Source organism: Amblyomma maculatum, chromosome 2 (genome assembly GCF_055883805.1).
Source record: "Amblyomma maculatum isolate TAMU_Amacu chromosome 2, ASM5588380v1, whole genome shotgun sequence".
Classification (NCBI taxonomy): domain Eukaryota; kingdom Metazoa; phylum Arthropoda; class Arachnida; order Ixodida; family Ixodidae; genus Amblyomma; species Amblyomma maculatum.
Window position 1 is genome coordinate 149122391 of NC_139345.1, and position 23896 is coordinate 149146286.

The 23896-nt window shown below is 47.1% G+C and overlaps 1 protein-coding gene across 1 annotated transcript in view; it reads left to right on the top strand.

The window, feature by feature from the left end:
- Positions 1 to 22364, top strand: part of LOC146200149 (uncharacterized) — a 95438-nt gene extending 73074 nt beyond the window's left edge. Inside the window, exons 14-16 of the mRNA XM_084595382.1 lie at positions 1406 to 1575; positions 10929 to 11058; positions 19883 to 22364. Of these exons, the coding sequence (XP_084451508.1) occupies positions 1406 to 1575; positions 10929 to 11058; positions 19883 to 21533 (1951 nt within the window). The 3' untranslated portion in view covers positions 21534 to 22364. The remainder of the gene's footprint in view (positions 1 to 1405; positions 1576 to 10928; positions 11059 to 19882) is intronic.
- Positions 22365 to 23896: the final 1532 nt, after the last annotated feature.

Genomic DNA, 23896 nt, shown 5'->3' on the forward strand with positions numbered 1-23896 from the left:
GACTACCACCTAGCCCGCGTCAGGAGGCTATTCACAAAGGCTAAACACTTCATAAAACTAACATATGCACAAAAAAAATTAAAACACAAACTGCCCGACACTAAAAAACACACACATAACCCAAAACACAATTAAAACACTACAAACACTACTATACTACACTCCGCATCATCTGCACACACGATAGCCCTAAACTCAAAATGGCGTCGCGCCTAACATACAAAGAATCGGCCCGTCGTGTTGCCGTGCGCTGCCACGTTGGCAGAGAAATCATCCACATGGGTGCTAATTCAGCCCAGTTGGGTGCCAGTTGTGGGCGATTCCTCTGCCCGAGGGATGCGCACGACAAATACACAGCGGGCCGTGTAACAAACATCTTTAATCTCACAGGGGGTCGTCCAAGGCGGTGCGGGGTCGTCGTCCGGGAGGGCAGGGGGTCGTCTCTATGGAGAAGCGCCAGGAGCAAAGAAGCAGGAGCGAAGAGAGAGCGAGAGGGCGGCGTGTGGCTTCCTTTATAGCCCCCTCGCGCGAGACCGGTTATCCTCGAACGAGCGGGGAGAGGGAAACAGGCACCGCGCAGGGAGCATTGGGAAGTGGCGCAGCCTTCGAATGCGCGTCGCGCCACGGGCCTTACAGATATGTGGCGCAGGGCCCCACAAACTTTAGGCTAAAGAGTTGATCTCGGGGCTCTGCAGGGTCTGAAATATTAGTGCAAAAACATTTCTTTTCTTATTAGTTGCGTCGATAGGAATTGCGAACTGAGCATGTCCACACTAACTTTGAATAGAGCAAAAAAACAATGCTGCGAGTGGATTTCGAACTTGCATCCAAATGAACAAATCAGCTTCCCTGGCCACACCTCGTTTAAAACTGCCACGCACTCGTGTGCTGTGCAGTAAACATCGTCGTTTTTATCAACTTCCAATTGCAGTACACACTCTTGCTGTGCAGTGAGCATCGTTGTATCCACGAAATTTCATCCGTGTCGCTTCTTTATTTAACTTGTGCAAATATGCCATACACATAAGCCCTCTGACCAAGCGTGGCCGAGGTACACTAGCTTATAGCGCCTGGTGTATCCACCAGGCGACGTTACAGAACTCTCGATGCTTTCGCTTTATTGCAGTCAAGCAGGCTTAAGTGCACGTCTAGAGTTTTTGGTTGTAAATATGGATGGTGCAATGCACCACTTTAAATGGTGCTTCTCCTACAATGTGTCGTACATACATACACACACACACACACATACATACAATGTGCCATAGGGTAGCGTTTGATCCCATACTCCATTATGTGTTGGGCTGTTTCCTGTTGATACGTTGAACCAGCTAGTCAAGCTGTCTGTACAGAGAATCAGACTGGTCACAATGCTTACGTACCTGCCAATGCCACCTGTGTGCTGCAGTGCCAGCCAGTCGGAAGCGAGCGCATCGACGGTGGTCAGTGAAGGCCCCCCATCCTCGGGTTCGGACTGGCGGGCCGGTTCAAGGCGGCGCCGGCGAGGCACGGCTTCAGCGCCCTCCCGCAAGAAGGGCAAGAGCACCACCCGGTCCGGTTACCGCAGGGACGACTTCGGTGAGTGGTTGTGACTGCTACGCTCTGGTGACTGCTGCATTAGCTGACCTGCAAGGATTTTCTCTGCTCGTACTTAGATTTATTTGAACATAACATTTTATTTCATAGAAAATGGAAAGTCACATCCTGCATTATATTTGAACTTTATACAGAAACAGTTGTGAATACTACACCACATTTACTCGCATCACGTATTGGCTAACAGAGTTAAACCTGGTTATAACGAAATTGAAAATTCTGCAATTTTTCGTTACATGCAGTTTTCACATAAAGACCCAAAATGACAATTTAGGAGGAAAACCAGATTAAGAATTGATGTAAGGGAAACCACCTTGAAAGTTTTTACAGTAAATCAGAATTATCTGAAGTGATAGAGGCGGATGTTTTGCGATTGCGCTGATAACGCTACGCGACTACAGCGGCAGCCTCCACCTCCTCTGCGGCTCGCGCGATGCGTCTACGAGGAAGCGGGGAACGAGGAGAATCAGTCTGGGGGAGAGAGCACGCGTTGGCGTCGTTGCCCCGGTCGTCAGTGCTCTCCGTTGTTCCCGCTACTGACGTGCTGCCGCGAGCAACCGCGTCGCATGGCAGCGATGGACACGCATTGCTCGCCCCATGTCTTTTCTTTTCTGTTATTTTTTGCACCGTTTAAGCATGAACTATTGTAGTGCCATGTTCCGACAGCAAAAGCAGCAGAGACTGCTGCGTCTGCCACAAAGATGTGCCGTCGGCACTGAAATACGATGCGTTGTATCAGCTGCATGCGGTTACTCTTTGCTACAGCAAGCATTCCTCTCACTTCAGTTTGTGTTTTATCGTCCTGAAACTTGCGAGGTTCTGTGAAATTTCCACTAACTCGGCACTAGCTAAGAGACAATTGGTGGCGTGAGTTCGTTATGCCAAGGTCAACCGCCGTGACATGTTCATTACATGGAGTTTTCAAATACATTCACTTCAATGGGGCGGTATTGGGAAATTGAAAAACTTCGTAGTATCAAGAAATTCGCTACATAAGGTTTAACTGTACTAAATTTTATGGATTAACTCTGCAGAAACTGCTGCGACATTTTCTACAATAGCATCATTAGGATAGTTATCATCATTGCAAGAATGCCATTTTGAATGTACTTTTGGTTAGTCCAGAGACCTCTACATAAATCTTATTTATTGTACAATAAACCCTCGTTAACTCGAAGTTGTAAAATCTGAGAAAAATTTCGAGTTAAGCGGAGTTTCGAGTTAAGTAAAATGTTAAAAATTTCTTCCGACAACCCCTGGCGATCCGTCAGGCGACGCCGCCGCCAACGCTTGTCGTTGACGCTGGTGCACACCGCACGGAGCTACGGGACTCTGCGACAGAGGCACGTTTTCAGCATTGCTTTGTTACCACACCATCGTCGTTCAGTAAAGGGGAGTACAGTTATGCTATACAGTGTAGACCGCTTATAACGTAAGTCGCGGGAGTTGCGAAAATCTGCGCTATAAGCGGTACCGCGTTATAACCAAAACATCGCGTTTTTAGGCTGTTACGCATGTGAAATCGAGCAGCCTACCTTTTAAACACAATTTATTGCACATTTCACATACACACACACAAAACAATTGCAACTCAGCAGGAACGATGTTTGTCACAAGTGAATTATCTGCAGAAGAATGCGGTGATCTTCGTCTGGCGGCGTTTTTTCACTGCACTCCGAACGATCTCGTCTTCAACAAAGCTTAAGCACTGAAGCGCCTTATCGCTCAAGCTGTTTTTCGCACAGTAAATTTTAACTTTGTTCAGACATTCGAGCGCGTCCTTGCAAGGCACATCAGGCATCGGGTCTACATCGTCGTCGTCAGATTTATCTTCGGTCGCAAGCTCCACGCCACTGCGCACCGCTTCGACAATCGCATCGTCCGTGCTCACTTCCTCGCAGACAGCCAGCTCATTTTCGTCAGCATCGACATATTCTTTAAAAGTGTCTGTCGCGGAAACAAAGTTGCTCTCAATGAGGCCGGTCCACACGTCAGCATCGACTGCCTCATCGACAACGTCGCCCTGCTCCTCAGCTTCAAGAGCATCGGCATTGCACATGAAGCCAGCCTTCTGAAAGCATTTGCTTATCATTGTGGCCTTCAACTGCCACCATGAAGCAGCAACCATGTCAATTACACCCCTTAGAAGCACCTTGAGGGGCTGCTGCTGCTGTATGTTCAGCAGAACTCTCTCGCAAAGGCGTTACAGTGCCTTTACAGTGGCGATGACGCCCTGGTCAAGGGGCTGACTTTTAGCGGTAGTGTTAGCAGGCAAAAATTTCAAGTTGACTGCAGTCAACTTTGGCTGGATGTTATGAGCTGTGCAATTGTCAAGGATAAGCACGACCCGCCGCTTCTCTGCCACCATATCTTCATCAAACTTACAAAGCCAGCTTGTAAAAAACTCTTGCGTCATCCACGCTTTTTTGTTCGCTTTGTATGTCACTGGCAGGTACTCACTCTTTTTGAAGCAACGCGGCCTCGCCGATTTGCCAATTACGAACAAGCGACGCTTATCGGTGCCATCCATATTTACACAAAACAACACTGTGATACGCTCCTTCGAAGCCTTGAGGCCAGAGCAGGGTTCGCCTCTCAACGCGAGACTGCGGTTGGGCAGGAGGTTGTAAAATAAGCCAGCTTCGTCAGTATTGTAGATGTCCCTGTCCGCATACGACGAGAACATAGGTTCCAAATTTAAACGGAGCCAGGCTGCGATGGACTCGTCGTTCACTTCGCCGCTTTCGTCGCAAACAACCTTACAGCTGATGCCATGGCGGTCTTTGAAACATTGGATCCACCCATTAAGTGGATTAAAGTCGTCGTGGCCTAGAAGAGCACCGAGGCACCTAGCTTTTTGTTGGAGCAGGGGGCCACTTACTCGTCTGCTCTGAGCCCTCACTTCTCGAAACCATCTGAAAAGTGCTGCGTCCACGTCCTCATACTTCGAAGCACGAATTCTCTTTCGCAACAGCGAAGAATCTTGCTGCAGTTGCTGCCGCACCTTCTCCAGATTCTTGTAAATAGTTGACACGGTTGTGTCGTATATGCCATACTTTGCCACCACAGACACTTTCTTCAACCTGCTCTCGACGTCCTTTATAATGCATTCCTTCGTTTCGAGCGATAAAGCATGCCGCTTTTTCACGCCGCTTGAAGACGCAGACGCCGATGCCATGACAGCAGAATCAACAGCACAAGTAGCACAAGTCACGACGACGGACACAACGAAAAGACTGGCGGGCCGGAAAAAAAAAAAAAAAGGCTGCACTACTGCTTCTACCCCGCACTCTGTGCCGCACACGCTCAGATTGGGCGCTGCCAGCATGACGTACATGCTCCATGGTTACCATGGTGATGTACGCGCCTGCCTTTCGTCGGGTGCTTCGGGGTTGCCTTCTCCCTCTCTATTTTCGTCGCGCGCGTCCGCCCAACAGGCACTGTGGCCACTGCTCTCCACCGCGGACTGCGCTCCCTTGAATGGCGCGGAGTGCGCCCTTCAACCTCCCAAATACCGCGCTATAACCGGTATTCTGGTTCGCGCGCCTGCGTATTATGCGGTCTGCCTATACATTGAGTTCTATGGTACGAATACCGGGAGTCAGAAAAACCCGCGTTATAACCGGTTCCGCGCTAAAAGCGGTTACGTTATAAGTGGTCTCCACTGTATTCCGTTTCTAACATAGCTTGAAATACAATAACACCGATGAAATTTTTTACGCATCGCGTTTAAAAAATAAAAAGGTTGCAGCGCAGCGGTGTGCTGCTACACAGCAATGCATACTTTCATTACAGACAGTGCCTTTCTCCTGCTCCTTTCGAAAATTAACAATATCTAGCCACACTAGCCTTTTTATTTTCCTTTACTACCCTACTAAACTTTTACTGAATCGTCTCGATGTGCCCATATATGCACGGATGAGACGAAGTGAGTGCCTGCAGGTTCTTCGCTCAAACCGGACTAGGAAAACAAACTTCGCTTGCAAAAAGAAAAGCCAGGACGGAAATTGAGTAGCTCAAAGCCTTCTGCGATTGGCTGCTTAGCAAGCTGCTTTTGGGTGATACGCTAAATTTTCTACAAACCCAGACCCTGAGCGCGACAGCGACGAGCTAAAATGCTTTGGCAGCCCTCGGCCCGTTGCGTCCGTCGACGCTCCTCTGCACAAAGGGAGCTTTTGTAATAAACGAAAAAGAATTCTCAGGAAAAACTCAACATGATATTTTTCAAGGAAGAACTGGCATTCGATCCGACAAAAGCGTCCTTAGCTGCTGAGCGCATTGCCATTGGTCGCCACCGCTGCATTCAACTTTGTTGCAGAGCAAGCGTTGCGGACACCGCATACACAATAAAAATCAGTCAACGCTTCGTGCACATAGCGCGACAAAACAGAACCACACAATCACTAAATCGCTCTTGCTCCTATGCACGTGCGAAGGGCAGCTGACCAAATCACGCTGAACTGGCTGAACCGACTGCCTGATAAAACAAATCAGCCCCCGCGTGCGAGCGGTGCTAACGTGACTGCTCCCAAGGCGAAAAACAACTGCGTCTGCGGAAATTTTGTATTCGCTCTTCGAACGTGGCCGCGTTTGGCACTTAATATAGGAAAAAAGCGCTCGCTCGGAGCGCTTATCACTTTTCGGTAATGACCTTTGCCTTCGTTTCTTCCAGTCAAAATTTCGAGGTATCCGCATTTCGCCTGAACAATGCTTCGAGATGAACGGGAGCTATTGCACAGCACCTATGGGAGGTGAAAGCACGGCATGGAAGCCTTTCGACCTTACCGTTTGTTTTCAAGATATGCGAGTTCGTGTTAACGAGGGTTTACTGTTTTGCAGTTCCGTTCTTTGAAACTGCTGTGCAGAAAAGTTCCAAAGTTCGAAATCCTGCTCGTACGAAATTCTGCGCATTATGCAGAGTGCACTGTGGCCAAGGAATTTCACAAGTTTGCATCACCTCGAAATTCATGTCAGTTGGATTCATATCACTGAGGTTTTATACGTTTCCTGAGAATTTTGTAATTGTTAAAAAGTTACCAAGTCACATTTTTTACTTAAAATTCTTCTTTTTGAGAGTTTTCGAAGAGCAATGTGAGCTTGTTTCATCTTTCTCTGGATAGTGTCGTGGAGCACTTTCAAGGTAGCCAGGCATTTTCTCTCTGGTGGGGAGTGATCACAAAGTATCTCATCTAAGATTAAAATTGTATAGGCTAAAAGGGATCACCCCAGAACGGCTGCAAATGCATACATGTGCTGCAGCTTCAACTACTTTGCTATCCTCTGTAAACTTGTCTCTTTGATTGTCATCAGCTGACCGGCTTTAGGAGAGCCCTGTCTTTGCTGCATGTGCGCTTTCGCAAAGTGCTGGGAGTCAGTTATGTGAGTCAAGGTCAAGTTAGTTTGTGTGACATGCGAAATGCTTGACAGCAAGTGCCATTTGGAAGTAACAAAAAGAAAATGCTGAATAATTGCGGGATGTTACAAGGTTCAAATACTACCTCAAATGGCAGATGTGCAGAGTCAGTCAGTTGAGTTTGGAATGCCCTTATTTGCAAACTGTTCAAGATTTTGAATATTTGTGCACCCCTCTTTTTTAAACAGAAAAAGCAGCTGCATTGCTGTTGTAAATTTAGGTGAGATGCATGAGGTTTTGCTTGACAGTGAAAATGTGCCACTGCCACTCCTATGCAGTGCAGTCTACTTATAACGGGGTGACTGCTCCTGACGCTACGGGGCTGGGTCTGGTAGGTCACCGCCGCTTGCAGTGGGGGCTAGCCTGCCACCGCATTTCTGTCTATTGTAGGCCGTCATTGCACTGGCTACCATTTCAGTGGTGAACGACGCCTTTTTCTCCCTCTTCTTTTTATTTCTTCATCTTCTGTCCGCACGAGGCAGCGAAGGTGACTCCACTACAGAGCCAGTAGCAGACCCGCGCATCTTCTTTTCCTTCTTCCTTCAGTCGCAACAACAACATACAGTAGACTCCCTTTAAAACTCCAAGGGAGCATGAAAATTGTTCGTCTTATCAGAAGTTCGTCTAATCAGGAGTGCTTCCAACAACGATGTTTGAGCATGCAGAGTGTGTCCAAATACCTCGTATATGAGAACAAATGAATAAAATGGCCTTACAGGAAAATAAACTGCAATACAAGCATTTATTGGACTAATGATTGTCTACTACACTTTGCAGTAGTAAGGCATCAGGCATTGTTGTCTGTTACCCAGTCTGTTATTTTTTTGTGTGTCTGTCGTGAAAATCGACGGCCTGCTACAAAAGCAGACATCTCGCTTAACTTTTGAAAATACCCTTCAGTGCCCTCACACTGTTCAAAAAACTGCACTAAAGTGTCTAGGCAGGCATCAGCTGCATCACAAATAACTGGTGCAGATTCAGGCATAACATTCAAGCTGTCATCTTCAGCAGCAGTTTCCGATGGTAGGTCAAGCACTTCTTCAATCAGAGCGTCCAGTGTGTCAGCCCTACACGTTTCCACACTTTCGTCAATGCTGACATACGCACTGATGTCAATGAACACACCCTTACTGCTCAGCGCAGAAACAATGCTTCTATTCTCCAAGTTCGCAGTGTGGCCCTCATTCATAGCATCGCAGTTATTCTGCACTGAGCAATCCCTAAGCGCCACAAATCCTGCATGGCGGAAGGCGTTGGCAATAGTGGCTTGAGTAACCTGCTCCCAGGCGCTCGTCAGTAAGTGGACAGCACTTAACAGGTTAACTGTGTACTCCTTACTGCTCTCCATGCAAATCAGCATCCTTTGCAGCTTCGCCATTGTATTCACTGGTAGAAACTCCAGTCGAATGGCATGAAGTCCGGCGACATGGCCGTGTCCGGGACAGTTGTCAACAATGAGAACTTTTCTCTTCTGTCTCTGGAAGTGGCGATCCATCTCTTGAAGGCACTGCTCGAAAAGTGCCTTCGTCATCCACGCTTTTGAATTAGCCATGTACGTGACCGGCAGCGTTTTTATGTTTTTAAAGCAGCGTGGTGCTTTAATTTGCCAATCACCAGCAACTTTAGTTTGTCAGTCCCGGTCATATTTGCGCCCACGAGGACTGTTACTCGAAACTTGCTTCGTTTGCCCACCACGCAGTCATCACCATCAAATGTCGGCTGTCGTACCAAGACAGCCGGCGCGACGCGAAACGCGAACCTACTCCTACTGCGGGGACAAAAGGAGCGAGCGGGGGAACGGTGGGAGAGGACGAGCAGCGGCACTCATCCGCCTTCATAGAACCGCATTTCCGACGCCGAAGTGCTTGGGTCTGCGTGCGTCGGCGGCACGGATGGTCATGGCACTGAAAAGCTTTTTTTCTTTTTTTTCTTTCCGCTGAAGCTCTGCTCGCACGGTCGAGTAAGCTGTGTGGGTGGGGTGCGGCCGGCCGTGAAAATTCATCTTAACCGATTAGTGATTGCAAAGTGTTCATCTTAAGCGGATTTTTTTTGCATTGACTCTATGGGGAACCAAACAAACGACCTCCACTGTTCATCTTAACCGAGAGTTCATCTTAAGCGAGTTCGTCTTAACGGGAGTCTACTGTATAACAATATTGAGGAAACAGGAAAATTCATTCTTTATAACTGACTATTGTTTTACCTAGTTCGTTCATCTAAAAAAAATATTAGAACTAAATATTTACAGCATTTAGTAAAGTATAAATTTTATACTGACACCTTTCGTTGTTCATTTTTTCTGCAAGCGATTAAGGAATGGAACATGTTACCCGAGGATGTTGTTAATTCTGAATCTCTGCACATTTTTCTTTCTAACCTGCCGTAATCGTTTTTTTCTTTTTAACATGATAATCTAGCATTTGTGTACTGCTTGTCAAGAAATACATCATCATCTGCACTCATGTTGCATTGTATACTATTACACTTTGGCTTTACCGCGCATGATGACTACTCAATTCTAGTGTTATTCTGTAGTGGTTGTATAACTCGTAGCATGTTACAAATTGACTATCATGATGTACAGCCTTTATCAAAAGTGTACAGCCCAGAGGGTTTGCTTTTGAGCCATATAATATGACTTCAGTAATAATTGTGGAAGTCCTAGCCATTACAGAGGATAGGACGAAAACTCTTCTTGCCTTCAGCAAGGATGGAAACCTGGGAATGCATTACGAGCCACATAGTATCACTCAGAAGTAGACCCCTGGGCTGTAAACTTTTGATGAAAGCTGTACCTCAATGCTGCAGTAGCCTCGAAAAAGGCAAGCAGTATGTTCGAAATAAATAACAAAATAAAAATGTCTGGATCAAAAAGAAAAAACGCAACCACACATTTTTTCATGCATTTAGGCTTACCTACAAACGTGCGATAAGTGAATTGGATTGCACAACACAAGCCACTGTGAAGAACACTGGACACTTTATTAAAGGATACATAAATAGCCGTAAAATAAGTAGAGCATGCTTTTAGATAAGTCTGACATTTGTGCTTGTGTGAGTAGCAGCTGATGCTTGACAGTCACTGAGTGCATAGCTTCCAGTTGTGCTTATGGTGGCGGCAATTCTTTTGCATGCACGAAACCGGTCAGCAACTGGATGAAGTACAGGACATCTTCACACTTGATGATAGTTGATATCGTCGACTGTGAAGGCTCATATTTTTTTGTGAGCCTTCTAAGCTTGAAGTCCTGCCAGAAACCCCAGTGAATGTGCATTTTCGCCTCGAGAGATATTGCCTTGCACGGCGATGGTAGCAGTTATTTCCAAGGCTGTGCGCATCGCTCGCTCTACAATCGCATGTGGCACCTATGCTGAACTTTTACGTCATTTTCTTCAAATATATTTTTTATTAAATATGCTGACAAATTTTCAGGGTGAACATCCTCTGGGTAGCCAGAATGCTATCGTTGGATCTGATTTGTCACCCATAAACATATTGTCATGTGTAATTATTTTTACATGGGACAATGTGAAAATTGATAAATATAAAAAAATTAATCATTATGAGTGAGCAATGTATTGTTATATCTGATATCATTAAAAATTGATTACGCTGTAATTGCTAAAAGTGAAAATAGTAACTATTTTTACCTATGAATGCCACAAACTGGGTGCTTGTTATTGCGTCATACTGAACTGCTCATTGTTCTCGCGCAGCTGCGTATTTGAGTGTTGTCTGAAATACGTTGTGGGTGGGGACAGTGCAATGTGTGTGTTGTCCAACACAGTTTATTGTAGAACTGTAAGCAGGTTCAGAAACATAGTTTTGAGCACTGCTAATGACCGTCGTCCTCTTGTAGCTTTGGGTAAATGTGACATATGTAATTGCAAGCCTCTCTCTTTCCCTCTCCTCATTTACCAGTGATGGACGATGACTATGAGTCTGAGAGCGATGGTGGCTACGGTACTCGGCGTGCAGCCACCAAGCAGGTCAACTACAGGGAGCTCTCATCGGATGACGAATATGCTCCTCCGACCACCAAGAAGAGCAAGTGAGTGTGGTCGTACTACTTTGCATCTTCTTATTGGCTGCATTCAAGGAAGCCAGCATAACTCTTGTAGGTTAGAGGGCAGCCAGGTGACTGCCAGAAAAGATTTTAACTTGCTTTCCAATTCATCTTCAAAGGAGCACATTGGCAACGATGACGACGAAAAGGGTGCCGCACTTAAAGTAACATTATGTGGGCTCGTCAGATTGAATGTCCTTTTGGAAAGCCATGGCCGTCTGGACTTTGAACAGCCGATTTTTTCCGACAGTTAAAAGATCGCTGCTTACTAGAACTTGCAGTAGGGCTTCCTTTGAAACGTGAATGCTATCCGAGGAAGCATTTTAGTGCGTGCAGCCACAACATTGTGATGCTGATGAAATCTGGTACTTATTACAGTTGAACCCGGATATATCGAACTCGAAGGGGATCGCGAAATAGTTCGATATATTGATAATTCGATATACAAAAATCGGCTTGTGACGGCATTTACGATGCCAAAAAACGATACCGTATTTGTCGCGTAATCAACCCACTCGCATAATGAACCCACCCTGCACTTTTGCACGGAGAATTTGAAAAAGAAAAAAAGCGGTAACGCCAGCTCGCTCACGTGCAAGCGATTGAGCTATCTCATTGACGAGCGGCAGCGACAGAGCGAAAAATTTCAAACTTGTTGGAACGGCAGCTCTAAACAAGGTTTCTGTGTTGCTGCGGCAGAACTCGCGAGCGTTTTCGCTTGCATGTCGATGGCGCGCGTCACTCCATTTCGGTCGTCTCATCCACAGCTCATTTCTTGGCAGCGTGCCAAGATGCTGGGCAGCGATAACGTTGTGGCGCATTTATCTTTTTATAGCTCCTGAGGCGGTGGGGAGCGAACTTGGCAGAGTGCCCGTGATGGCTTGATTGCAGGTACAAGCCTGGTTCGATTTATCACGCCACGCTTGGGGCGGGCTTCATTATCGCAGCAGCTGACCGCGTGCTTTCGTTGATTCATACATGCAAGGATAAACGACACCCGCAAAAAAAAAAAAAAAGAAAGAAAAAAAAACACCATCTGCCGTTTTTTAACGACCAAGCGGCACAACGAGATAAGAAAGGATGACTCGCAAAAAGAAAAACAAAGAGAGAGCTGCCGCTTTTTAACGTCCGCAGGCACCATAGCCACCTCAGCCGCTGCGCGCAGAGGGTTCGCAACACCCGCTGGAGAAAGCGAAAGCATCGACGCCTGTCTGAAAACGGGCTGAGCTGGCTTGGCGCATGCATAGCGCGTGCTGAAGGAGAGAGATAGCTTGGCAAAAGGATGGGCACACCCACGCACATGGCTTGCAAACGTCATGTGTTGGCGCGCGGAAAACGATAACTGCAGATGCGAGATGCGCGCGCCTTTGGGGAATGGGCGCGGCGCTGCCCAGACCAGCCGTCGCCGAATTGTCCCCTCTCATTCCTTCCGCACGTAGCTTGAAAACGGTACGCGACGAACTGCCAAGGGTGATGCGATCGTCTTTGGGGAAGGCACACTTCCAGTGCATAGTGCGGAGTTCGATATATCGAACGACCGGTGAAATTAAGTTCGACATATGACGCGGCTTTCCTATACTTTTGCATGGGATTTTCAAGGGGATATTCCGTGAGTTCGATATAACCAAAATTCGATATATCCGGGTTCGATATAACCGGGTTCGACTGTATAAATCATCGAGTGAGTTACTACGAATATAATGCTTTTAACACTTTTCTCTCTGCGCCTATTCCCATCGATAGCCCGCTATTGATGGTTTCACGATTTGAATTTTCCCGCTTTCGAAGCACTCCTTGACAAGTGCCGTCATCCAGTGGGAAATAGAGGAACCATTCTTTCAGTTTTGCTTTTGGTTTATTTTTTTTGCCGTGCCACGCCCGTCCAGATGGTCTCTAGAGTCATGTGATCGGTGTTCCTTACTTACATCATGGCGTCAATGTTGCACAGAAACGGCGCATCTCTGCGGAAGTTGACGCATCGGAGAGCTCGTTTTTGGATGCGAACAGCAGCAGTGATGACTCTGAAGACGAATTCAGCTCTTCAGACTTTAGCACTGAGAGCGAAACTACGTCAAACTGACCCGCAACATCAACAGCCATGCCCCGTTCTTGCAGCTTGGAATATAAAAGCACACATTTGGAAGTGAAATGTACAACCACTGCTGTTAAGTTGTCGCATCACATTGCATGATTTTGCGTCACTTTCTCCTTGCTGGCCATGTTTAAAGGCGTAATTCAAAGGTATTACCAACTATGCAATTGTTAAAGAAAAAAAAGGAGCAGTAATTATTCAGCAAAAACGTTATGTTGTATCTCTCTTTTATGTTCAGCTTGTTGTGTTTTGACACCAGTGAGAGTAAGCACTCTTTTTCTTTGTATTGTGTGTGTGTTCCAGGTGATGAAGGGTAGTGGCCACCGTAAGTATAAACTGCGCCTGCTTTGCACACCAAACCGCATTTGCAGCAGACACACTGGCACTTCTGTGGAATGCAGTAGTCAGCAGGTTAACTAGCAATGGTCCTGTAGTTTCTTCGGGTTTTATTCAACTCTCACTCTGCAGTTACCCTGAATGTAAACCGGAAATTTACGCCAGTGATACCTACCACTTGGAAAACAACATCCCAGCACGACAGAGCCTGATGAATGGCAGCACAACTTGGATTTTCATTTCTGGAATTGATTTTCATGCTAACCTTCCTTTTTTTTCTTTTACACATTGGTATTCGTACGGGCTGACATTAGCAATGGTAGTTGCCATTCGCTACCCACAGGTTGATTTAATCCAGCTTAGTCACAATGTATAGGTTAGCTTTGCAAATGGGTCAGCCCTTGTGCCCCCCTCTCCAGTTTCAGATTATTTTTGTATATAAAAAAAAAAAGAAACGGGGTTAGCTTATATGTACCAGTGTGCAGCAGATAACTCGGTAGAATCACTTGTGCCAAGTTTGATCATGCCATGGCCGCTCAAGAAGCTGCCGGTGGTGGCTGTGTTTGGAAGTGCAGGGTTTCTTGGTTACTTTCGCACAAGTTTGATGTAAAAATGCAGTGCGGTCAACCAATCGTAACGTTGTTGAGCTTCTTTGCATAATGCACCAGAAACACACCGACGCATCCCAGTTTTTTGTTTGTTGGTTGGTTTGTGAGGTTTAACGTCCCAAAGCGACTCGGGTTATGAGAGACGCCGTAGTGGAGGACTCCGGAGATTTGGACCACCTGGGGTTCTTTAACGTGCACTGGCATTGCACAGCACACGGACGCCACTCCATTTCACTTACGTTGAAACGGAGCCACCAGTGGTCGAGACAGCTGAGTTTCGATGGAGACGAAATGGAGTGGACTCGTGGACAGAAATGCTATCTGAAAGTGGTATAATTGAGTGAATGATCAGGGTAGGGTATTTGTGCTTATAAAGGCACTCGCAACAAACTTTCATTAGCCCTTTCGGACATGCATTACATTCTACTACATATTGAGAAAAATCTTTTGTGAACCTCCATTTCATAAAAATAACATGAACGACTCGAAACTTCATTCGCACACTGTGCACACTTCCACGATCACTGAAGTTTAGCTGTGTTAAAAGAAAAAGCATATTATGCCCAATTGATTGGCTTTCTTATCGTCCAAAGCTGGTTCCACAATGAAACCGTGGCTACGGTGGCCTTTTAGTGCAACATCCGATCATCAGCGGTTACAGCACCAGACAGTACTCCCTAATCGTATCCTAGAGCTTCACAACGTCTATCTTGATTTCACTTTTGAGAAGTGATCTTGTTCTCTAATGACACAATGACCCTGCTGTCCGGTTCAGCAGAGATTCCAAATTTAGCTGGCATCACTGACTCTATGAGAGCACTTGTAGACAATTAAAAAAAAAGAAAGCCATAGATGCCGTGTACCATCATCATCGTTACCACCACCCCGACTATACCCACTGCAGGGGAAAGGCCTCTCCCATATCCCTCCAATTAACCCGGTCCCGTGGCAGCTGCGCCCATTTGATACCGATTTGCCCGTCTAGCTTTCTGCCGCCCCCTGTACAACTTCCTTCCCTTGCTGTCCAGTCTGTCGCTCTAGAAGGCCACTGTTATCTTGCCTTCGCATTACATGATTTTTACATGCCCATTTCTTCTCCTATTAGAATGTCATTAACCTGCATTTGTTCTCTTACCCATTCGGCACGCTTCCTATCTCTTAAAGGACTATAGACCTAATTTTTGGGTTAATGTTTTATCATTTGTAATGATGCCTAGGACATTACTGTACATGGATCACCGTGTCATATTAGCCTACGACTGCTGAATAATTTATAATCGAATTTCTTTTCTCACCTGTTTCGATTCAGCAGCCAAGCGATGGCTGCTGTGACGTCAAAGTCAAGTCCAGGTCACGCGAGGAATGAAAATACAGCGATATAATCATTGCTGTGTCATCTGAATTCACTACAATGGTAAAGCCAGCCTCTTAATAACAGGAATCACTACTGCAAGTGAAGAATGAGCGATAATGTCTCTTTTTTTTATGCCGCGCATTAAGACATGATTGTGATGTCAAAGCCATCTCTCTGCTATCGAAACCGAAACTGGTGAGAAAACAAAATTCAATTATAAATTATTTGGTGGTCGTAGGCGAAAACTGCATGCGGACCGATATACAGGAATGACCTGCGTATCAATAACAAGAAGAAAAATGCCACCAAAATTTGTTGTCTATAGCCCTTTAATGCTGTGCTGCAAATGGCTATTCAGTTGAAAAAATCATATAAAAGGACGTGCCCTATTATTTCACTGTAGCCAAGTAATACCGTATTTACTCACATAATGCTCGCACTTTTTTTCGCGGAAAATTGAGGGGTGCGACAATTATGTGGGCAAAATTTTCGAGCAAATGTTTTGGAGCGCAAAAAGCAAATTTAAATAGGTGTGAATCAAGATTCTTAGGTCAGCTATTGTAAATATAACCATAACATAACCTTCAAGCAGAACTTACCCTTGTAAAAGTACAGGGTCACCAAAAGCACATATTGCTAAAGCACTTAATTTACCGCACGCAGCCTCATCATCACTCCCTGCGTTCCATGCTCGCAGCAGACCATACAGTTCTACTCTCGATCAGAGACTTGATCAGAGTCCGTGTCGACACTGCAATCGCTGTCTCCAGTAGCACACTACGCAGAACTCGTTGACGCCGAAGTGCCTGCTGGCAGCGCGGTTGCTATGCTGTAGCCCATATTTGAAAGCTTTCAGCTTAAAAGCAGCTTAAAACCGCCCCACTGCAATGCGGCACCAAGAACACTGTAGACGGTGGAACAAAGCAAGTAACACGAATGGAACGAAGGAACAATGACAACGATACATGGAGACACCTCGCAAAATGGGGACTATGAGCATCATGGAGGTAAAAAAAAAAAAAAAAATATGAGTACAGTCGAACCCGGATATATCGAACTCGAAGGGGATCGCGAAATAGTTCGATATATCGATAATTCGATATACAGAAATCGGCTTGTGACGGCACTTACGATGCGAAAAAACACCGTATTTGTCGCGTAATCAACCCACTCGCATAATGAACCCACCCTCCACTTTTGCACCGAAAATTTGAAAAAAAAAAATAAAAAATGCGTTAAGGCCAGCTCGCTCACATGGAAGCGATTGAGCGATCTCAGCGATGAGCGGCAGCGACAGAGCGAAAAATTTCAAACTTGTTTGAACTGCGTCCCTCTCGCTGCTCGAGCCACCGCGGCAGCTCAAAACAAGGTTTGTGTCACTGCGGCAGAAATCGCGAGCGTTTTCGTTTGCATATCGATGGCGCGAGTCACTCCATTTCGGTCGTCTCATCCGCAGCTCATTTCTTGGCAGCGTGCCAAGATGCTGCGCAGCGATAACGTCGGGGCGCGTTTATCTTTTGATAGCTCCTGCGGTGGCGGGGAGCGAACTTTGCAGCGTGCCTGTGATGACTTGATTGCACAAGCCTGGTTCGATTAATCACGCCACGCTTGAGGCAGGCGTCATGATTGCAGCAGCTGACCGGGTGCTTTCGTTGATTCGTACATGCAAGGATAAACGACTCTCGCCAAAAAAAAAAAAAAAATCCTGCCACTTCTTAACGTCTGAGCAGCACGATAAGAAAGGATGACTCGCAAAAAAAAAAAAAAAAAGAGAGAGAGAGAGAGAGAGCTGCCGCTTTTAACGTCCGCAATCGCCTTAGCCACGTCAGCCGCCGCCCGCGCGCAGAGGGTTCGCAACACACGCTGGAGAAAGCATCCTACGTCTGTCTGAAAACTGGCTGAGCTGGCTTGATGCATGCGTAGCGCGTGCTGAAGGAGAGAGATAGCTCGGCAAAAGGATGGGCACACCCACGCACATGGCTTGCAAACGTCATGTGTTGGCGCGCGGGAAACGATAACTGCAGATGCGCGCCTTTGGGGGAATGGGCGCGGCGCTGCCCAGACCAACCGTCACCGAACTGTCCCCTCTCATTCCTTCCGCGCGTGGCTTGAAAACGTCACGCGGCAAACGGCCAAGGGTGATGTGATCGTCTTTGGGGAAGGCACACTTTCCAGTGCGTGGTGCGGAGTTCGATATATCGAACGATCAGTGAAATTAAGTTCGATATATGACGCGGCACGCGGCTTTCCTATACTTTTACATGGGATTTTCAAGGGGATATTCCGCGAGTTCGATATATCCAAAATTCGATAGATCCAGGTTCGATATAACCGGGTTCGACTGTATAACCGATGATGATGATACAGTCGTGCCTCGTTAATATGGACACTTTGGTTTCCGACCAAAACTGTCCATAAAGCGAGTAATCCATAATAACAAGTCATGAATAAAAACAAAAAGGATTTTATTGAGAAAAGAAAATTGTAATTAACGACTGCTTTTGTACATAACGGTGTGCACTGGACTCAAAATGTCACAGAACACCGGCAATTTTGAGTGCATTATCATTGTCATTGTTGTCTTCAAAAAATTGTAGTGCAGTCTGAAGCGACTCGCTTACCATGACACCCGTGATGTTGGGCTTTGTGTTGGTCGAAATTTCGAGCACGAACTCCTCACTTGCCGATGAAACAGCGTCTGATTCTCTACTCTACTACCACCACTTCCAAAATGGCCTCTTCACTGAGCAAAGTAGCCGCTAAGTAGCTGCTTGAGATTCTCCTGAGGCGAGGAAATAGCTGAGCTGCCAATACTAGTCCCTCGCAGCTTGGATTGACTGAGATGGCTTTTGCCGCTTGTATTCACAGATTTCTTCGTGCCTACGTTCAGCTCCGTTCTTTTGCGTTTAAGTCCCGCCATGCCAAAAGCCAGACTCAAGTTCAGGGTTACAGGCTCCTGATGCTGTGCACTTTTTTGCCTAGTTAACCTTTCTGCCTTTCCGTTCTTCTGATTCTTTCTTATTTTGCCTTGTACTGTTTCTGTAAGGAAGCAAGGGAGTCAACTTGGCAAGCTGCAATGCAGAGGGCTATCGAACATCCCATCTTCTTGGCGCCGTTTTTACGTGTTCCCATAAAACAAACACTGCAAGCTGAAGTACAGTTTAGAACGACGGCTAGCCGACTACGAAGAGCTCAGACCTTGTCAAGGCCGCATCTTTGATTCAAAGCGAAGCCGACATACGGACCGCCTAGTGTGCATCCCGCCGTATCGGCTGTCGCGTAGGTTCGCGGGCGGCGCGCCCTTCTTTAACTTGCGTTCGGACTCCTCTGCTTTTTTTTCAAGCACTGTCCATATTAACGAGACAAAAATACATGGGCCCAAGTGGGGCGCGTTCATTCTTCCCCTGTCCATTGTCCGGACAGCGAGATTCCATATTAACGAGACATAAATACATTGAAAAGGTTTCATCCCCAGAAAAACTGTCCATAATTCGGGTCGTCCATATTAACGGGGATCATATTAACGGGGCACGACTGTATACCCGAGCACGCTATCGCCGCCTGATAGCACGTGCACACGAAGCCAGCTAGATTCAGTAGCGCTCCAAAGATGGCGCTTGTTACTACTAGCAGACAACTCTCGTGGTGGTAATATTGGTGGTGCGATGATTATGCGAGGAAAAAAAAAATCTTATTTTTTACGGCCAACGTTGGGGGTGCGAGCATTATGTGAGTAAATATGGTAGTATGCTTTGTTCTTGCTGCCCTGATTTCTTGGCACACTTGGCACAAAATGCATTGGGAGCAGTGCTGGCAGGAAAACTTCTCTTCCACTAGGCACACTGTGCCTAGACGCAGCTCTTTTCTTAGTGCGATTATTTTAGGCCTTAACAAAGGGAACATGAGCACTACACCTCCCATATCCAAACCCAGACAGTGCATGTGCACAGTAAGTATGGTGGGATCAGGATATTGTAAGCAAAGGGACATCTTGTGTTGTCCAGAGAATGAGCCACCCTTTTTTTTTTTAAACTACTACTCCTTTAAACAAGGTGACACCCTTCTTCTTCCACCCCTCGCCTACCTTCTTCCCTTTGGATATATTGTGGTTCATGTGTCCACAGTAAAAGTGCGACAGATACTGCACCTATTTTCTTGACCTTCGAAAGTGGTGTGACCTTCACCTCATAAAGTGTACGTGTCCACCATTCCATGGTGTTCACTCAGTATATTGTGCCTTCCTTTTCCCAAAAACCAAACTTAAACAAAAAATATGAAAAAAAAAATTGTGGATTGGAAGGGCAGCGTTAAAGGGGCTATCGCGGGCACAGCTTTGCTGGTGTCACAAGGCTCAAGCCATGCCTAAATGCCCACAGTTTTTCTTTGCCTGATATGCCACCTGCCCTTCTACTATTTCAGTCCCAGGCGGAGACGAGCCAAGAGTGGCTCAGAGGATAGTGACAAGGAGTGGCGTTGTAGAAAGAAGCGGAAAGGAGGCAGAGTACGGCGCACCTGGCGAGCCAGCTCCAGTTCTGAAGAGGAGGCCGAGTTCACCGACGAAGAGAGCTCGGACAACAAGCATAAGCGCAGAGCCAGGCGTCTGCCTGCTTCAGAAGATGAAGAAGAGGGACCCAGTGAGGAGGACGAAAGCAGTGCTGCTGAGGAGAAGAAAAAAAAGACTCAGAAGACAGAGAAAAGCAGGAAGCATGAGACAAAGCCAGTGCCCCAAAAGTTGAAGAAACGGTTGCCAAGCAGCTCTGAAGAAGAGACGGAAGAAACTGAGAGTGAAGAGGTTGAGGAGAGCAGTGATGCTGCTTCTGACGAAGGACAAAGAAAGTTTGCCCAGCACCGCCGCATAATCAGATCCGACGACGAGAGTGAAGATGAAGGGACGCCAGCGAAGGCTGAGGAAACAAAGCCAAGCGCTGACATCAAAGAGGTGCAAGAGCCAGCTCCTGAAAAGGAAGCACCTGAACCAAGCAAGCCTGCAGCTGTGTCTATCGAGTCTGCAGCACCTACAACAAAGCCAGCTCCCACCAAGCGCATACCTCCCCAAACTGTCTCGACCCAGGAGAGTGTCCCTGTCGAAGCAAGCAATAGGCATCCATCAACAGCAAGGCAAGTGTCGCCTGGCTTGGGCCGTCGTCTGCTCACGGTGCCAGAAGTTTCCCACAGTGCTTCATCTTCTCCATCTCGTGTGGGTGGCGATGAGAAAGGATTCCCAGATGAAGAGGATGAGGAGTCCAAAGGGTTCCCACCTGAAGAGGAAGACCTGGAGGAGAAAGGTTTTCCAGAAGAGCCTCCACTGCCCCAGCAAGTGCCACCAGTAGGGGCAAGCCGGGGCACTGCACCACCACCCAGCCACTTTCCACCAGCACGGCCGCCATACCCCTACATGGGTCCCCGCCCACCATATGGGCCACAGGACCCGTACGGTGACTGCGTGCCCATGGACGGGGTCTATGGGAGGCCACTCGCACCTGCAGTGGTGGACCCATACACACGAGGGTCACCCAGCCCGCCCCAGTTCACCAGCCTTGATGGCCCTCTTCCACCGCACCCACCACCACCTCCTGGTCGAGGTCGCCAGTTGACGCCACTCGAGGGAGGCCATTACCGGGACCAGTACCGGCCTCCTGACACATACCAACCACCGCCTGGTTACTATGGTGGAGGGCCGCCACCCCCTGCAGGGCCACCCGGCCCTTACAGGTACCCGCATCATCACCCGCCTCCGCCTTCGGGGTACCAGCATCCACCACCGCCGCCTCCGGGGTATTACAACCGGCCACCCGGCTACTATGGACCACCTCCTCCAGCAGAAGGAGGCTACGGTCCTCCCCCTCCTCATCCTCCCCCTGGTGGTTCCTTTCCGGAAGGGCACCCTGACCCACCTGCAGCCCAATGGGCGGGGGCTGGACCCCCGCCACCCCCTGGTGCCACCCCACAGGGCCAGGACGGTGGCTTTACCATCACCAACATCCTCCGCCAGAGGAATGCCACTGATGGAGGTGAAGAAGATGAGCTGAAGAGCGTCACAGACATTGTCTCGTATATCACCCAGGAGTAGTGGCAGGCTCTCTCTCCAGTGTGGGAAAGGCACCACTGCAGTGGATGCTTTGCTTTCCATTTCTTGCTTCAGTCACCAGATGGGGCCTGCGTTTCTTGTGCAGTCATCCCAATTGGCCGTGGACGTGCGGAGCTGCTGAGTGTGCATGTCTTGGCTGGCGTTCCAGGTTTCCTCTTTGTGCTGGTGTGGACATGCAGCTGAAGCGATGTGCACTTGAGGTCGAAAGTGAAGGACTGCTGCATGTGTAGGCATGTTGCTACGTGCTCTTGCACAGTGGCCATTTCGTCGCTGTCCAAACAGCGCACTTCTTGAAAAATGTTTTTATGCTGGTCTTGGTAACAGTTTCAAAGGGAGGACATTGGAAGGGGAGGGTTTTGTAACCTCTTTTGCCAGTGGCTGTCTTATCTTCCTGTAGGCATGCTGTCGCGGCAGTCCAAAGAATTGAGTAATGAACTGAGACAACAGGGTGAAGGTATAATGCATGTTGAGATCATGTAAAGAGAGAAAATTTGCAGCTCGCATCAAGCTGGATCGTCGCCACACATAAGCCATAGCCTCTGCACTCCATCCCCAGACTCGCAGCTTTGCATAAAGCAAGGAAAAACTAAATGTTGCGAAGCAAGAATGTTGGTACAAAGAGGTCAATATAGTAAATAATGCTATTTTTTTTTCTCCTCTTTTCGAAGTGGGAAAGGGGAGTCATGCGAGTTCTATGGCTTGTGTGTTGCTACTTCAGAAAAAAAAAAAGAATGAAAGGTTGACCCTGGATATCTTATTGATATTTTATGCTGTTTATCAAAAGGCACAGGATGCTTTTATTTTAAATGCTTGCTTCTTTGCAATATTGAAGTCAAAATGTAAGTGCAGTTTTAGAGCTACGGTCCCTTGCCTCAGTGCGACTCGCTTTGTTCAGAACAAAAGAGTTTTTATGACACCGCTCTTCTGAAGTGACGGCAGCATGCCCGATTTGTGCTTCTGCTTCTTTGCAGCACTTGCTTTAATGGCACCTGCTGCTTGTGTACATACCATCTTTCCTTAAGTTATGCATACTTTTTTTTATTAGGTGCGGAAGCATTACCGCTGCTTTTAGTTCACGTCACTGGTAGCCAGCATTGCTTCTGTGCCGAATTTCAGTGAGATACTGTGAGCAGTGCAGAAGCAAGCCTTCCCTCTGGAGCAATGCCAGCTACCTGCGAAGTGCACTGCAAGCCTCGGCACTGTGTTTCTCGAATGACGTGAAGCGTTTGGATACAGCTTGTGTATGTGGGGATGTGCATCCCTGTGCATGTTGCTTCTGGTGTATATCGGTGCAGCAGCTAGTGCAGCAAATTGCCTTTTCATTACTGATATGCTGTGCTTTCTTTCTTCTTGCGATGCGCAACACAGAACACATTGAGCGTTGAAAGCAAATGAATTTTTTTCCCCTCTTCTACAGCAATCCATCCTTACTAACCTAATCTTGTTCTCGATGGGCATCTGGCAGCAAGAACAGTGAGAAGGGGAAGACGTCTTTTGGGGGAAAAGTGCAGCATATATCTCATTTCTTTAATTGTGGTGTCAAGCATGTGTGATGGCATTTATGCTGATCACAGGTTGGCTCCACACTGTACAGCCATTTCATCTTCATTGACGACGAGGCTTGGTCATGGTCGCTTTGGCGGGTTTCACACTTGCTCGCTGCTGTAAGAAAGCTTTTTGTACATAGGCGTCTCGTGCTAACATGTAACCGAAAGCATGTCATTAAAAAAGTACATCCTTTTTTATCTCCTGTGTGTTGTGCTTCCCTTGATGAGGATAGAATATGGCATTTTGCAATAGTAATATCGGCATCATTAGCAGACTACCAAACCACAACACACCTGCCTCTATCGCATTTCTTTTTTTTTTTTTCTGAAGATGTGGTGTGTTCGGGAGTGAAACAGAATTTGTTTGCTGCCCCCCCTCCCCCCTAAAAAAGGTGACAGTGATGCCACCTTTGTGCCAAGCTGCAGCAAACCGAAAATGGGAAACCGGTAAACAGGAGCCTGTCTCATCATGCACTTGAAGCAGAGCTTAAGTGTCCACCTATTTTCCCTTCCATCGTGAACAGCGGGGCGACAGTGAACGAGCTGTGTATGCTGTCGCGTCAAATTGGGAAAAATGTGCCAAACTGCTTAAATCTTACTGCTTTGGAACTAGGAGTCGCCCTGGTTTTCACCACCTTTTCAGAAAGTCTGCATCCACTGAAGATCACTTACAGCGATAATAACTGCCTGGCTGCAACAGGACTCACATAATGTGATCATAATTTATGCCAATATGTAAGGCAACTTTGGTGCCTGTTTCGAGCCACTGCCATTTTCTCTGTTGTTTAGAAAATGAGC